The following is a 17009-nucleotide window of genomic DNA, read 5'->3' on the forward strand; positions in this document are numbered from 1 at the left end:
CCCTTCAGGGAACACATTCCCTTTAAAGAGCTCTTGTCAGGAGAAAGCCAACAAAGGAGGCTTTAAAGGCCCAGTTAACCCCGGGGACAACGGACTGCACAAAGAAGCCAACCAAGTCTGTCCGGGCAAACCCCAAGGCAGGGTCTGCGGGAACTACAACTTCCGGCATGCTCTGCCGAATGGCCCGCTGGAAGTTGTAGTCCTCACCGACCAGCTTCGAAAAATGGCCCTAGCAGGATCTACTCCGTCCAGTCGTATCTGGCGTCAGTGTCCTCTGGAGTGTCCTTGAAAGACCATAGCGTCGTATTTAATTTGTTTTATACGAGAGGAAATAGAGGCCGCTCCCATGCCGGGTCACAAAGGCACAGAGCGCGAGGCGCTTCTCCCGTCTCCCCCCGCACGTCCGCGATGGTACGGCCCGATGAGCCCATTGTGCGCCGCAGGGAGAGCCGGCGTTCAGCTTGGGCTTTTCCCTGCGCTGAGGGGGCGTGTCCAGATTCCCCGGTCCCGTCCTCCCCCGCTCCGCGTTGGTGAGGCCCGACCAGCCCATTGCGCACACCAAGCAGGGAGTTCATCGAGGGGGTGTGTCCGGACGCCCCGCCCAGGTCCTCCCCATAACCGCGATGGTATGGCCCGACGGGCCCATCGCATGCAGTGAGGCGGGGCATGACATTCGGCCCCGGTGCGCGGCACCTGCGAGCCCTGGAAAGGAGCGTTCCCAGGCGCTCCGCCCCCACCCCCCTGTCCGCCATGGTGCGGCCCGACGAGCCCATCGCGAGCTCTAGGGAGGGGGAGGCGACCAGCAGGGTCCACTGCGGGCGCAGGGGGAGGGCCGCGGCCGGCGGCTTCCGAGCCGCAGCCTGAGCGGGACCGGGCTTCTCCGGGAGCAACGCGCCGCCGCCTAGTGGGGGTGGAGCCCAGCCGTGGCCCCAGGTAACGCCCGGGCGCGGGCCGCTGTGGACGCGGCGGGAGGTGCGGGCGCTTCGGTGAGGCCGCGCCGGCCACAATCGTCGCTGCGGCCGGTCCGCTCGGTCCAAGTGCTAGGGCGCCCGGTTGGACGAGTTTCTGCGAGCTGTGCGCTCGGCTGGTGGGGCTCCAGCGAGGATCCTGTGTCCCCGTGTGGGTCCCTAACATTTCACCCTTTGGCAGCCAGAGTGGCTGGAGGGCCAGGAAACAGCACTAACCCGGGGCCATCAACTGCATTTGTGATGTCCAAACCCCCAGGGGTCGAGAGTCGGTTTGCATTTTGCCCAGTCGCAAAGCGTTTCCTGTCTGCGCCCCAGCTGGGCTTGAGTGAAGCTGGGGGCCAGAGAGGGAAGGATGGGGCCGGGAGGGGGGGCTTAAAATTAAGGAAGTGGGGTATTCGTCCTTTCAGGCACTGCGCTCCTGTAGCCCCGAGTTTTCCTGTCTTGTAATGCTCTCCTATCACACTGCAGACCGAGCGATTCCAGTGATGAGGGGCTGCAGTGTAGGGAGGGGTGAGTGAGGAAAAAGCCCACCCCCCCGGGATACACCCAAAGTTCACACGTGCCACTGCAGACACACACACACACACACACACACACACACACACACACACTTCCAGTTGCATATCCATTGAGACCCGTCTAGGGAGGTAAGGACAGCTTCTCTCTCCCAGGGTTAACCTCTAGACAAACAGCCTCAGGGAGGTCAGGGAAGCCCTCAAGGTCACAGAGCCCCTGAGAACCAGAGCAGCCTGCATTCAGCCATTAGTGTAGTCCAGACTTGGTTACATAGGGGAACAGCGGCTCAGTTATTACTGCTGTCGTTGACCCCGTTTTACAGATGACAGCCTAAGATGAAGACAGCTCACCCAGTGTCTCTGAGCTGGACCAGAGTGGTGCTCTCATGAGCACAAAACCGAGAACACACCTGCCAGGACCCACACTCTCTTCTCCCTGCCCATCTGCACAAATGATCAGTTATTGGAGAGGCAAGGCTTGGGGTTCAGCCTTATCCAAAGCAGAGAGGATGTAGAATAGGGCCTGTCAGCTCTCCCTGGTTACTAGGCTGTGGGCTCTACTCTGACGCTTGGTGGTATTTTGAGAGGTCTGAGTCCCAAGCTGGCTGAGGTGTGCTGTGTGTGTCAGGGTCCCAATAGCATGTTTCTTTAGTTTTGGGAAGGTTTGAGGGGCCAAGGAAGAAAGAGATGGAGTACTTGCTCACTCAAGAGAAGGGAGGCAGCCAGTCTTGAGGCTCTAACAGTAGGTGGGAACTGACTGGGCAAGGCCCAGGTTAGGAGAGCCCTGGCACCTTTTTCCTGCTTTAGCTGGCCAGCTTCGTGGGCTTTGCCCTTGAACCCTGCTGTGCGGTCTTATCTGCTACCTCGAGCCACCTGCTAGGCTCTGAGCCTCTGTCATCTTCTTTTGCCCCAGGAACATTTGTGCTTTTGATCAGTGCAAAGTCTCAGGGATGTGGAAGGACCATCTTTCACCTCAGTTACCTCTTCTGTGAAATGGGATCAACACTGTCATCTGCTCTTAGCTCACTGTGAGATGATCAGGGTGAGCCACCCGAGGACTGTGTACAGACAGAGCCCCTTAGTGCGTGCTGGAGCTGAGGCAGCTTACTGCAACCCACTGGGCCACCCTTCTGGACTCTGTGGTGAGGGCAGTTACTTCCTGTCTCTGAGAGTAAACAGTACCTGACTACTGGGAGTAGGCTGTCATAAAAGGCACACAATAGGTATGAGGCCACACCCCACAGAGGATGAGCTGTGATGAGGGAGAGGCGCACAGAGCATACTGGGATCCCAAAGCATAGGATTTTGAAGAACAGTCCGGATTGCTGGCTTCTGTTGAAAATTTAGGAAACTTGGTAAAAATTCATCTCCCTTCCACCTATACAATTCTGCTTGTGGCCAGGAAAGATCTTCAGGTTTGGAGGTGGTTTGGGCAACTGTTCCTGGGGAGAGGTTGACTGTGGGCTTCCAGGACCAGACCCAGACTGAGATCAGTGAGTGGGTTCTATATCTGGAAAGGTGGGAAAGGGGTTGCCTGGCCAAGTAGGGACAACCCATAGTATTTTGGGCATTTGTGGCGCAGTGGTAGCCAGGTCCCAGATGAGTCTGGACCCTACAGGAACTGCAGGATGGCCACATGGAAATAGCCCCACCCACAGCTTGAGCATGGGTCTGTTGGGTCTGGGAAGCCAGAACAAAGCTAACAGGCTAGAAAGGGCACAGGGGAGCTGTCTGGCTGTGTCTAGAGCTTGCCAGAGGATCTGCCTGACATGAGTAGGTGATGTTGAAGACACATCAGGCAGAGAAAATGATACATGGGCCAGACTTGGGTTTAAAAGCCCTTAACTGGATTGTGAATAGAAGGTAGGCTTGTGTGTTCATGTGTGTGCACACTATTTCATGAGTGTACATGTGTGCTCATGTGTGAAGGCATGAGTTCAGCCCAGGATGTCATTCCTTAGTCACTGTCCACCCTTTTGAAAGATTGAAAGACAGGGTTTGGAGTTAACCAACTACTCTTGGCTGGCTGTCTTCATGTTCTTTTTATATGAGTTGTGGGAATTGAACCCAGGTCCTCAAACTTGGTTGGCAGGCACTTTAGTGACAACTATCTCTGTAAGTCTCTGAAGGCCTGTTTTCTGCTTGGGCAAGTCACTTCACCTGTGGCCCTTAGAGCTCAGCATTCACTGAGGCAGGGTTAGCCCTGTGCCGCCACATCCCTAGTGAAGGCTGGGTGTCAGTGCACTTGAAATGAAGCCCTTCAGCCAGAAGCAGATTACTAAGTGAGACAGTGGCTGTGACAGGGTTTTGTGTGATTAAGTGGCACAAAGTCAGCTCAGCCCTCTGTAAGAGGAGGTGGGAGTGGGGCCTTTAAAAACAGGGAGGAGGAATTGATTTCTAGAAGGGGGCCAGGCACAGCTGGCCAGAAGGAACACTGTTGTGGTTCAGGAAGGGGTTAAAAGAGATTAGCCCAAAGGATTGATAGGGCCAGTGTAAGAAGCTACTACAGGCAGCTCCTTAGAGGAGGCAGGCCGGGGTGCCAATGTAGGTATCATGGAACACGGGCAGGATTTTCTAGTTGCTTGTGGTTGATGAAGACAAGGGAGGATTGATGAGGAGCAAACAAAGAACATCATTGTACATGTCCACATCTAGTTCCCACACGTTTGGAGAGAGTAGATTTCAAGTTACATCTGCCACTGCATCACTGACTCCTGTTGCTCAGAGATCTGCAGATTGCCTCAAGGTACCACCTTGTCATCTTGTTGCTAGCTGTGTATATACAGGGCAATTAGTTGGTCTAAAGGACATTCTGAGCCAGAGACTGTCACCCCAGTTTCCTTCTGGATTCTTCCTATTGGCTACTTTTCCTAAGAAAATGGAAATTTTAGTGCTTTTAAAATTGGGCTTATAAAGGACCCTAGAGAGGTAACCCAGCAGTTAAGAGCACTGGCTGCTGTTCCAGAGGACCAGGGTTCAATTCCCAGCACCCACATCAGTTGATTGACAGCAACCTGTAACTCAGTTCCAAGGGTCCAACGACCTTTTCTGGACTTTACAGGCATTGCTTGCACAGGGTGTACATACACTCAGGCACACACTCATACATACACATGATACAGTCTTTTAAAAATAGACCTAAGAATCTACTACCTGAAAAAAGGCCAAGTAGTGATGGTGCATGCCTTTAATCCCAGTACTCAGGAGGCAGGCAGATCTCTGTGAGTTCAAAGCCAGCCTGGTACACAGAGTGAGATCAGGACAGCTATCTCGAACCCCTCCCCCAATAGGACCTAAGATATATTCCTTTATGGTTTTCAGCAAAATTTTTCAGTAGGTTGTACTGTCTAGAATCTATTTTGAGACAGGATTTCTCTGTACCCCTGGCTATCCCGGAACTCAATCCACAGACCAGGATGACCTCTAACTGCCTCTGCCTCCCAAGTGCTGGGATTAAAGGTGTGCACCACCTCTGATCTGGCTCTGTCTAGAAAACTTGAAAATCTAAACCAGGATTAGTGGTGTATGCCTGTAATCCCAGCACTTGGGAACCGAGAGGTCAGGAGTTTGAGGATAGGCTGAGATATAAAAGACTGTCTAAAAACGAACTAATAATACAAAGAAAACTAAAATGTGCCCTCCTGAACAGGTACACCCTGATAATCCCCTTACCCTTTCAGAAATACCATATGCAGATACGATATGCAACTGAAATTGGTAATACTGTTACACCTTGCTCAGCAAATTGGTTTCATTTTTACAATATTTTGAGATTATGGGATAAATCCCATATGGGATATATCCACTAAGTACAGAGTGTACTTGATCCTGTATCCTGCTACAGAGCTTTAACAAATGTTGCCGTTTTGTACGGACATCTTGTTCTGGGTTGGTGGGCATTGGAGGAGTCCAGTTACTCCAGACCGGACTAGTAGACGTGAATGCTTTAGGTAATCCTGATACTCTGCTTATACGATTGATGCGGACACCGCGGCCCACATCCTAAGGAGCTGGAGGCTCAGCTTTAGCTTGGGTTCGCATCTCTGTTCTCTCGCGCGCGCGCTTCAGCTGTTAATTGGGTGTGCGGTCTTAGTAGCTAGCCTCGGCTGTCCTCCAAGGACAGAGACCCGCCAGTCCTGGGTGTGTGGCCCTGTGCCTGCCACACTTTAGACTCGCTGGCGCTGGAAGGCAGGCGTAGGAAGCTGAAGTGCAGAAACTTCCTGGGCCGGGTGCAGCCCGCTCTCCCCGTCACCCCCACCCCGGGGGCCGCGCTGGGGGCGGGGCGGCGAAGTTTCTGTGACGTCAGCACGCGCAGGACCAATCCCCCGGCCCGGGAGACGTTAAGTCGTTTGCATGGGTCGTCAGTCATTGGTCTGTTGGGCCCTCTGGGCTGTTGCAGCTTTTTAAAGGCGCCGTGTAACGGAACGGAAAGCGACAGAGACGAGAGGCGCGGTGGGCTATGAGGGCTATGAGGTCATCGCCGGCCTGCGGGGTTTGGGGGCGGTGACGTCACCTCCGGGAAGCGTGCCTGCCGGGGCGGAGGGCGGTCCTCTCACCTCGCGGCGCGCCCCTCACGGGTAACCCTAAGAAGGTAACCGTGGCACCTTAGTGCGCGCCGGGGCCCCGCACTCGGCGCCGCGCCGCCCTTGGCCTGCGACCCGGCCACGGGGCCTTGGGAGTGAGAGGTGGGGGCCAGGAGCCTTTTTTAACCTGGCTTCCAAGATGGCGACCCGCTAGTCACGTGCCGCCCGCAGGACGCGATTGGCCGGCGTGGCGCCGAGGGGCGGGGCCTGCGGCGGGGCGGGGCCGGCCCCTACGGCGGCTGTTTGCTTGAGCGTCCTGGCGCGCCCCCGCGAGCTGCCCCCCGCGCCGCGCGTCCCCGCCGCTCCGAATGTTGTGAATCAAACGTGGGGCTGGTTCCATCCGGCCGCCGCGGACAGTTCTTAAAGGGCCAGCCCGCCGGATCGCACAGCTGCGTCCTGCGCCGCCCTCCTCTCGGGTCCGGGCCGGGGAGGCGGAAGACTGCAGAGCAGGCTCGGGAAGGAGCCGGCGCTCCAGCGTCCGCACCCCGCACCGCGAACAAAGGAGCCCGCGTGTTGTCGGACGGCTGCCGGTGAGTCGGGCCAGGCCCCTAACTTGGGACCCGCACCCCGGAACTGCGGATCCCTCGGGGGCTCGCTGTGGTTTGCCGGCTTCGTGGGCGTCGATCCTGGGTTGGCGGGGTGGGGGCGACGGCGGTGAGGCCCCCGGGCCGGGGGCTGCCTGCGGCTACCTAGACTCGGCCAGGCAACCCATCTGCGGAGCTGAGCGCTGCGCTGGAGGGGAAGCAGCCACCCCCTCCCCCTGCAGCCGCCACTTCCTTTGTTGTTGCTTTTGTCTCACGCCGAGCACATGGTCCGGGATCCTCGATTCTTAAAGTCACAGCGCTCTAGCCCTTGCGCTGCTGCCTGGCCTCGGCCCTCAGTGTTCGTTCCTCCATTTGCGGCACTAAGGAGTAAAGGGGTGAACGGAGTCCCTCCTGGGACAGGTGTGCGAGCCACCCAGGGAGGGGTGGCTTTGGAAGATTGCTGGAACCCAACTGCCTGCGTCTGGCCCGCTTTAAGAGGGGGCCTGACCCTCGGGGACTTTATTTTCCTCCCCCCACTAATGGGGGGAGGTTTCTGTATCTGGCTTTTTAGGGGCGCCCTGGGGAGATTTCGATCCCGATTTTAATTTGTTGCAACTGAGGTTTAGCGAAAACTAAAGGAGTTCTTTAACCAAGGTCACTCATCCAGGGAGTTTAAGCTGGCCAAGGTGCGGTGGTCCCGCTCCCAACTGCCTCTGCTTTCTTAACTTCGATTTGAGAAGCTCGGGTTTAGAGTGGGAGGTTGGGCGAGCAAGTAGGGAGGGGGTGGTTGACTTCCCGCCTAAGCTTGCTCTCCGTCTTGGAGTCTAACTTTGCTGGTCTGCTAGAAGGGAGCAAACATCTCTTTTTACAAACAGATCATGCCAGGGTCAGATTTGCTTGGGACACTACCTGGCTGACAGGGTTGTTGACTCATGGGGGGCAGGATCGGACTTGGGGGAGTCTACACAAACGTCTTAGAGAGTGCAGTGAAGAGGATTGGAAAGTAGTGTTGCTGGCTGACCTTGATTGTGTGACTAGGTCCAGCTCAGTCTCTAGCTCGGGTTCAGGACAGCTACTCCTTGGTAGTAAAAGACACTCAGCATGTCCTGTGTGGCTCTAGGAGTCTGGTTTTTCCTGACCACTGTCATCATGAGAGGACTAGGACTTGGGGAGTGTGGGTCTAGGGCACCAGCCGGGACCAATTCTGTTACCCGTGGTCTAGAGCAGCTCCTCTTGGGGCTTCAGTAACTGAAATGGGTGTGTCCCCTCTTGACCATTTTTGTCCCTGGTAGGAGTTACAGAATCACCTTTCCCTGCCGGGGTACACGGCCAGCAGCATGCGTCTGGCCCTTTAGTGCCTGCGGTGTCTTGTGTCTGCCAGGGTTGGAGTGCATGATTGTTCTCACTGCTGATAACTTTGGAGTGGCCCTCGGGCCCGTGCTGGTTCCCTGGGAGATCATACCTAGGGTGTTCCCGTTTTTTACAGCAAAGGAATGTGTGGTTTTGAGGACCAGAAGACATGGGCCTAAGACCCACCCTGGCAAGAAGTTGGAGGTGGTGTTGGTTGGGGTGATGCCGTTGCCGTCTGCACCATCCCCCACTGAGTGCCCTTCTGTCTCTTGGCTTGGGGTGGGCCAGGCTCGTTGCAGGTATTTGAGGGGTGGATTACTCCCAGCCCTTGTGTGGGACTGGCATGGAGTCAGGAAGTGAGGAGCTGTTTGTCTAGGCATCTGTAGTTGGCCCCAGCCAGAGGTCACAAAGCCATTTGTCAACCATAGCCAGGTGCACAAAGAAGACCAGTTTTCTGACTGAGGTGGACAAGTGCCCACTCCCTTACTGAGGCTAAGAGCCTCAGTTAGAGTCTAGGGTTTGTGGGGAGTAATTTATAATCTCCCAACCTTGACTCGCTGGCAACACCCTGTCATTGCCAGACTGCTTTTACACGCCTCTGTGATGGGCTCTCTTCAGTGCATCCCATCCCTACTGAGTGCCTGAACTCTTCATTACAGAAGTGAATCCCAACTGGTGACATTCCAGGCCTGTGGCCTTGGCCAGGTGTACCCCCTTGGGTGCTGTGGAGAAGGCTCTTTCCTGTGCAGACTTTGAGAGTCCTGGGTAAAGGAAATGGTCCTTCTGATGTTAGCTGGAGTGCCTGAGGAGCGTAACTGGCCTTCCTGCCTTGCTCTGTCAGCAGGTGGCAACGTTTGGAGCTGGACTTTAGGCATGCGTAGGTCTGTTGTTGAGGAAGAGTGGAAAGGCCACCTTGTGGCAGTGATGGCAGAGGGCTGCCCTAGTGCAGTAGTGTCTCGGGCCTGATGGGGTTCAGAGTGTCTCTTGACAAGGCTTCCTCCTGACTCCAAGTTTGTAGCTGAAAGCCTGGGGTTGGAGACCCTGCTCTGGCCCATTCCTGCTCTTTTCTTCCCTCAGAGTCTTCCCTTTCAAAAGGCTCTGCTTCCTACAGTGGGGCCCAAAGTAAGAACATGGCTGCTGCCAGGCCCAGTGAAGCCTTGAGGTGGCCTTTGCTTTGGCAGCAGGGGATAGGGACAGGCTCAAAGTTGCCCCGTTTCCTAGCTTCAACACGTATGTGGGAGCCTCTTCTGCTGAGCCTGCTAAGAGCTTTCCTTAATTAATGGGTGGCATGATAGCTGAGTGTGCACCAGGGCGAAGGACTAGGGAGAGGAGGGAGGGTGGTGTCTGACCTTAGACCAAAGTTTCCACGGGGTGGGAATGGGTTAGAGCATCTTATCCAGCGCTTGAGAGTGGGTTTGAGGCCTCTGTGGAGTTCCTCTTCAGCCAGCCACAGAAAAAGAGCCTGGAGCTCCCAAGAGCCTCATCTATCTGCCTGGAGGCCAAAATGGAACCCCAGGCTTGAGGCAGGCGCTTCCTCCAGCCTGGGTATCATTGCAGCCAGCTGGCCCCGGATCACACTGGTGCGTTTCTGAATTTACCGTGTTCTAAGACTGATCCCACTTTGCAGAGCTTCAGCTAAGTCTAGCCTGTCAACACTGGACCCCAGGCTCCGGAGGAGAACCTGTCCAGGGTTTATCAGTCTCACCATCCCTAACTGTACAAGCAGCTGGCTCTTCCTAATCCTCTATGTCTTCCTCTGCTTGCCTCCTAGGGTTGTGAGTCCCGGCCTAGCCCCTCTACCTCCCTGCCCTGCCCTGCTGATGAGACCATGGGCTCTGGCAGTGATTAAGTGGCCACCCTCTGCCCCTGTGAATCACTGGCGATTCTCTATAAGACCTAGCAGCAGTCCAGGCCAGCTCTGGGGAAGGTAGGAAGAAGTCTCCATCCCTAGTTCAAGGGTAGCCATCTTGGCTTGGGTTGGGGGCAAAGGGGTGGGCCCCAGGGCCCTGAGCTATCTTGGCTTCCTAGTGTGGGTCATGGCCCTGGATTCCCTCCCTGCATTATAAATGAGTATTGGGGCTCCTCTGTGTGGTACAGCCTTGGCCACCAGGGGCTGCTGGCCAGCCCACTGCCCAGGATGAGCACTGCCCTCCCAGCAGCTGCTCACCGGACCCTCATACCTCTCTGTAGAGGAGCACCGAGCCTCAGCTCCTGCCGGCAGGAGCCCACGAATGCTGCACCCAGCCGCCCAACAGAGCCCGTTCATGGTTGATCTCCACGAACAGGTAGGTAGGACAACTCTTAGTCCACCCCCGCCCCAGCTTCTATCAAACGGTCTGAAAAGCAAAGCTAACTCTCTTGCGTGTTAGTCCTGTGATACAGATGGAGAAACCAGGTCCCAGAAAAGGGAGGCTCTTCTGGGTGCCTACTGCAAAGGATTCGCTAGGACACGAGTTCTGCCCAACAGGGCACTTGGTTTTGGTTGAGACATAGCTTCTCTGTAGCTTTGGAGCCTGTTCTGGAACTTGCTCTGTAGATCTGGCTGGCTTTGAACTCACAAAGATCCTCTTGCCTCTGCCTCCCAAGTGCTGGGATTAAAGGCGTGCGCCACCACCACTTGGCTACCAATAGGACTTTTTTGTGTTTTGAGAGAGGGTCTTACTATTTAACCCTGGCTAGCCTGAAACTCCCTATGTAGACCAGGCTGGCCTCATGTCCCAGAGGTAGATCTGCATCCTGTGTGCTGTAATTAAAGGCATGCACCATATTTCCCAGCCTCCCACAGGACTCTTTCTTGGAAGGCTGCCCTGATGACCAGGCTTCCTTCTACAATTCCCTGGTGCTCTCTCCACAGGTGCACCAGGGACCTGTCCCTCTGTCCTACACAGTCACCACAGTGACCACCCAAGGCTTCCCCTTGCCTACAAGCCAACACATCCCTGGCTGCAGTGCCCAGCAGCTCCCAGCATGCTCCGTGATGTTCAGTGGGCAGCACTACCCCCTCTGCTGCCTCCCACCTCCAGTGAGTGGGTGTTTCCTTCCCCCGCCCCTGCCCCTGCATGACGGACATGGCCACCCTGCCCGTCCCAGCAGGCGTGAGCACCTTAGCAGCTGAGCTAACTCGGCCTTCTGGCCATGACCCTTCTCAGCAGCGTGCACTTGTGCGCGTGCTCCCGCAGAGGTATGATGCAGTTCAGAGGTCAGGGACTGCTGTGTGACAGGCACTGCAGTGGAGGCTGGTGTGGCACCCTGCCTTGGCAGCCCGGGGCAAGGGTGGGCATGCAGAGCTGCTGCAGCTCCCGGGTTTGTGTGTGAGAACCTTTAGCTGGGCGCTGTTCCCTGGTCTTCATTGAACATGGGCCCAGCTTCTTTGCCCTCTCTCTGCAGCTGATCCAGGCGTGTACCATGCAGCAGCTCCCTGTGCCCTATCACACCTACCCCCACCTCATCTCCAGTGACCACTACATCCTTCACCCTCCGCCGCCAGCCCCACCACCCCAACCTACCCACATGGCGCCGCTCGGGCAGTTCGTGTCACTGCAGACCCAGCACCCACGCATGGTGAGGTTGGGGAGCTGAGGGGGAGCGCAGAGTGGGAAAGGCCAGGACTCTGGTGAGCAGCTGCTGACCCCTCCCCCCTTGCAGCCCCTGCAGCGGCTGGATAATGACATGGACCTTCGAGGGGACCAGCACCCCTTAGGCAGCTTCACCTACTCCACCTCTGCTACTGGCCCGGCCTTGTCACCCTCGATCCCCCTTCACTACCTACCCCATGACCCGCTGCACCAGGAGCTGTCCTTCGGCGTGGTAAGTGCCACACACACACACACACACACACACACACACACACACACACACACACACACACACACAGGCCCGCCAGGCTTCAGGCGGTGAGCAGACAGGCCAGCCAGTGACCTGCGCCTGTTTGTGTTTGCAGCCATATTCCCACATGATGCCACGAAGACTGAGCACACAGAGATACCGTCTACAACAGCCGCTGCCACCCCCGCCACCCCCACCTCCACCCCCGCCGCCGCCATCTTATTACCCAAGCTTCCTACCCTACTTCCTGTAAGTGCTAGCATAATGTCCTCATAGCCATCAGGCCTTGTTTTCTAGGGGCCTCCCCGGCTCTGGTAGCCCACACCACACAGCAGTTGCCCCTGCCTGCCTCCTGGCGTGCTTGAACAAGCACCAAGGGCCTGGCTTGAAACTGCAGAGCCCCGTGCTTTGTCTGCATGCGGGCAGTAGGGTGGTGGGGCGCTTGGTCCGGTCTCCCTCTGCTGACCTGCACTCTGGGGCTCCCCTCCAGTTCAATGCTGCCAATGTCTCCCACCACCATGGGCCCCACCATCAGCCTGGGTCTGGATGTGGATGACGTGGAGATGGAGAACTATGAGGTCTGTGATGCCTGTGATGGGAGGTGGAGTCGGGAGGCCTCCGTCTCTAGGTGCTGCTGACCTCCCTTGCCTGGCTCTAGGCCCTCCTGAACCTGGCTGAGCGGCTGGGAGATGCCAAGCCCCGAGGCCTCAGCAAAGCAGACATAGAGCAGCTGCCGTCGTACCGCTTTAACCCTGACAGCCATCAGTCTGAGCAGACTCTGTGAGTGTTGCACCAAGACCCCTGGGAGGGGACTGAGCCTTCGCTGTGGGGGTGACACTGTGTCCCTCCTCAGGTGTGTGGTCTGCTTCAGTGACTTCGAGGTGCGGCAGCTGCTCCGAGTCCTCCCCTGCAACCACGAGTTCCATGCCAAGTGTGTTGACAAGTGGTTGAAGGTAAGGTGGCCTGAGTGGCCTCAGCCACCTCCTAGGAAGCCCCAGTGGGCAGGCGTGCAGGGGGTGTGGGGGTCAGGTAAGAGTGAGGTCTGATGTGTGGCTGTCCCTCCCAGGCCAACCGGACCTGTCCCATTTGCCGGGCCGATGCCTCCGAGGTGCCCAGGGAGGCTGAGTGAGACTCTGCAGCCACCCACAAGAGCCCTGCCCGAAGCTCCGGAAACGGGTGGGGGGAGGCAGGGAGTGGCCCAGGGAGAACTGTAATGGAGGGGCCCAGGCCTGTCTCAACATTCCCACCTGCAACTCCAGAGCTGGTGCCAGGGTCAGCCCTGGAGAAGCCCCTGCAATAAGCCCCTGCGTTTGCCAAGCTCCAAAGACTCCTTCCCCAAACTGCCTGCCCGCCCGCCCGCCCGCCCGCCATGGAGCTGCCTGAGTGTCCCCAACTCAGTCTGTCTCTTGTCCATGGGTCCTTCTTCCTGCTGGCTCTGGGAGGCGGGAGTCCATTCCCCAAGTGTGGTGGCTGGTGTGATTCCCCACCCCCAAGAGTGGGCAAAGGAGTAGCCACCCTGGGTCGGCTGGTCCCCTGTACTGAGGGAAGTGTCCCCTGCATAGGTGGCACTGCCAGGTCTGTGGGCAGAGAGCCTAAGTCCCAGCCCTGAGGCCTCTGGCTCCAGACAGACTTAGGCAGTCGCTCTGCCTCCACTGCTGTGCGGTGTGGGTCTGACTCCCCAGGACCCTCACCCCCAGGCTGGAGGGTATCCCAGCCGGGCTCTTTGAGCAAATGGGATGGGGGCTCCAAGCCGGACACACGTTCTGTAGGAGCCAAGCCTCGATCTGGGCATGCCTTTGTGCCCCTGGTGGCTGCCCCTCCACCAGTGACAACGTCAGACCCGAGCTCGATCTCCCCCTCTGTCGATTTGCATGAATGTGAGGAACAGCAGTTTTTGTTTATTCATTTGGCCCAAAATTGCGTGTAGGGGGTGTGGATATTTAGGTGTTTGGCGGGGTTTTTTGGTTTGTTTGTTTGTTTTTTTGGTTTTGTTTTTTTTTCTGTGTTTTGTTTTGTTGTGGGGGGTTTGTTTTGTTCCCCCCTTCTTTTTTGGTTTAATAGGAGTGGGGTGAGGGCACAGGGACCAACCAGGACCAAATGCCCAGGGGGCAGAGAAGGGTCAGGTTGTGCCGCACCGGGCCTCCATTTGAGTGTGCGGCTGGGACTGCACTGGGCGGCTGGGAGTCACGGGGCAGAGTGGGGGTCTGTGCTCAGCTGATAACTGCCATGCACTGTACTGCACATGTCCCTAGAGCCTACCGGGACCGTTTGCTTTTCAGGGCATTCCTCCAGCCAGGGCCTGTCTCCCACCTGCCTGGTTGAGTCTCCTCCTAGGAATCCCCTGAGGACAGAGATCAGGGAGGTTGTGAACCTCCACCTGGGGGCCTCCCAGCCTGATCCCTGCCCTCCAAGGTCTGGAGGAGGCTGAGTTCCCGCCCTCCTTTCAGGTCCTTTCCTCTCCTTTCCCATCTGGGGTTGCTGCCCCAAGTGAACGAACCGCGTGTGGGGCCGGCACATCCTAGCAGGCAGCCATTGGCGCCTGCTGCCTCAGGGATGCTCCAACCACCCTCGTTCCTGTGCAGCAGCCCTGGCTCCCTGGCTCCCACCCCAGCCTGCCAGGGGGCCCATCAGCCTGGCCCCACCCCACAAGAACCCAAAGTCTTACTGTATATAACTCCAGGTGATGTTTCTATATTTATAGCAGTGTTGAAAATCCACGTGTTTTACACAGAGAACCACCTTATCCAACCTGGTCCCTTCCTCACCCCAACAAAAGGTTTTCAAGCCCTTGTGGTTCCTGGGGCAACGAAATTGAAATTGGCTCATGGATTGTGTCGGCTGCAGTGATGATTCCAACGAGCAGCTATGGGGGGATACACTTTTTTTTTTTTTTTTTAATCATTTAAGAAAGATTTATCAAACAATTACTTAGGGTGTTTGTGATTTGCCGACCTTGCTGTAGATGCCATGTTACCAATGATTTCCTGTGGTGGGGGCTTGGCATTGTTTACTCTTTATTTACCAACTTCTGGCCTAGGCATGACAGTGGGCACCTTCCCCCAGCACTGCTGGGCCCAGCGCCTGTGTTGTTAGAATGGTTTTTATATATATATACACACATATATATATATAATTACACACACACACATATATATAAACACATGTGATTTGGGGGCCCTGTTCCTTGCACATCTTACAGTTACCTCATTTTTCCCATGTATGTATTTGAGAAAATGCTAATATATAGAGAAAATGGTTCTTAAAGCTTAAATGTGTGGTTTTTTCCATCCCGTTGGACTCACATTGGTTTGTAGCATTTAACATAACTAGTATGTTGTATTATATATGTGTATACGGATTGAAATTTTTAACAGATTTGTACTTTTTTTAAAATGAAAGTTGCTAGTTCTGCTTGACCAAGTAGTGCAATCATTATTTTTTTTAATATTGTTGCTGATTTCAGAGGGATATTCACTAATAAATGTATGATGTATACAAGTGCTGCCCAAGCTGCTTCTGGTGCTCGCGTGTTCTTCCGTGGGGAGTGCCTGGGGGTGTGCTGCTGGGGTGGGTCACAGGACGTATCCTGCCCTGCAGCCATGAAATTTGTCAGCACTGAGAAACTACTGCCTCCTGTGAAGTTGGATTCTATTGGCAAGTTACAAGAGTCCATCTAATTAGTATGAGGAGAGACATCCTTTAGTGGTCCTGATTTGTAACTTCTTTGTGGCCTTCTGAAATGAGTTCATGTAGCCCATGCTGGCCTCAGGTTGGCTGAATGAACTCCGAATCCTCCTTCCATTTCCCAAGTGCTGGGCATTCTTGAGACAGTCTTGCTGTCTGACCCAGGGTGCGCTCAGATTTGTGACAGTTCTTCCTCAGCCTTCCCAGGTGCTGAGAGTATAGGTGAATGTCATCACACAGGTCCTGACGTTGGAATTCTGAGGTTCTGGGCATGTGGCTTAGTGGTAGAGTATGTCGGCTACCCTAGTGTGTGCCCAGCCCTGGGCCTCATACAAAAGCCTGAGGTAAGTTGTTAGGACAGGGTTGGGATTTGGTCCTGCCTTCCAATTCTGGCATTTCTCCAGAGGAAAACTGTTCTTGCTCAGGGACTCCTTTTAGTCATGGGACAGTGCTGGTTTGTAGGTCAAACCTGAGCAATTCAGTTCTTCCGTCTGTCAGCTCTTCAACAGCCTGATTGGCCAGGCCACAGCCCCAGAGAAGCTTCTGTACTCCTGGCCTTTGTCCTCTGCCCCCAAAGAGGCTTCCTTTCTCTCCCTGGTGTCACTAGATGCAGGAAGTGAGCCTGCAGACAACGTGCTCTGCAGGACGACGGGGACAGTTGGTTGCCCCCCCCCCCAGGGGCCTTGTGAGGGGCTTCTACGCAGGTTCTTCTCTGGATCATTTCCAAATTGGTAGACAGGATCAGCTGAGGTTCCTTCAGTCTTCAGAAGTCCATTGGAAGCATTACAGTGTACACAGGGTAAGGGCTCTGGTACTTAAGTTTAGTCAGTTCCCATTGAAGGTGACAGGAATCTGGATAGCATGGCTTATCTGGGCCCTGTGCTGTTGATTCTTAGGGTTGATTCTTAGGGTTACGTGTCCTGTATTTGCTTTGGCTCTGACTGCACACCCTGCAGCACACAGGGATATGGTAGATTATGTATGGACAGCAGCTGCATGCCCATGGCCCTAGAGCCATGAATATTGGAAGTAGAAGTTCCTAAGCTCTTCAGGACTTAAGAAAACCCAAAGAAAAATCACAAGTTATCAGAACGATTCACCTCTCACAAAAACAAGAGAGGATAACTTCTCTTTTTGAAAGAGAAACTTCTTCAGCTTGGTAAGAAATGTCAGCAAAAAGCTCAACAGCTAAATCCCAGTTAACAAAGCATGGATGCTTCAAGCAGCAGGAAGTCCCAGGGAAGTGGACAAGAAGGGAACATCCTGGATTTCGTAGCCCAGCTAATGAAACCAGTGAAGAAAACCCATCTGAAAACTTCCTGGCAGGAATTCAGCAGGCCACAGGGTAAGGGCAGCGTAACTGTGTAAGCTGAGTGGTGGTTTGTGCCCATAGCTCCAGCCACTCTGGAGAATGAGACAATGGTTCCTTTGAGCCCAGCAATTAGGGGCAGACTGGGTGAAATTAGGGTACATAACCAAAAATGAGGAAGGAAGAGAAGAGAAGAAAAAATTGTCTTTCTAGAAGCTAGCAATAAATACTTGAGAAAAGAAGGCATTGCA

At 55.2% G+C, this 17009-nt stretch overlaps 1 protein-coding gene across 1 annotated transcript; it reads left to right on the forward strand.

Moving 5' to 3' along the window:
• The first annotated feature begins 752 nt into the window (after positions 1–752).
• Positions 753–15274, forward strand: Rnf44 (ring finger protein 44). The gene is given in 12 exon segments (XM_051194249.1): positions 753–933; positions 9712–9867; positions 10038–10082; positions 10084–10225; positions 10795–10962; positions 11328–11501; positions 11586–11747; positions 11881–12014; positions 12256–12343; positions 12424–12545; positions 12619–12718; positions 12832–15274. Coding segments are annotated over 11 exon segments (1305 nt in total). The 5' UTR covers positions 753–933; positions 9712–9760; the 3' UTR covers positions 12895–15274.
• The last annotated feature ends 1735 nt before the right edge of the window (positions 15275–17009 follow it).

This window comes from Phodopus roborovskii, unplaced genomic scaffold (assembly GCF_943737965.1).
Source record: "Phodopus roborovskii unplaced genomic scaffold, PHOROB, whole genome shotgun sequence".
Lineage (NCBI taxonomy): Eukaryota > Metazoa > Chordata > Mammalia > Rodentia > Cricetidae > Phodopus > Phodopus roborovskii.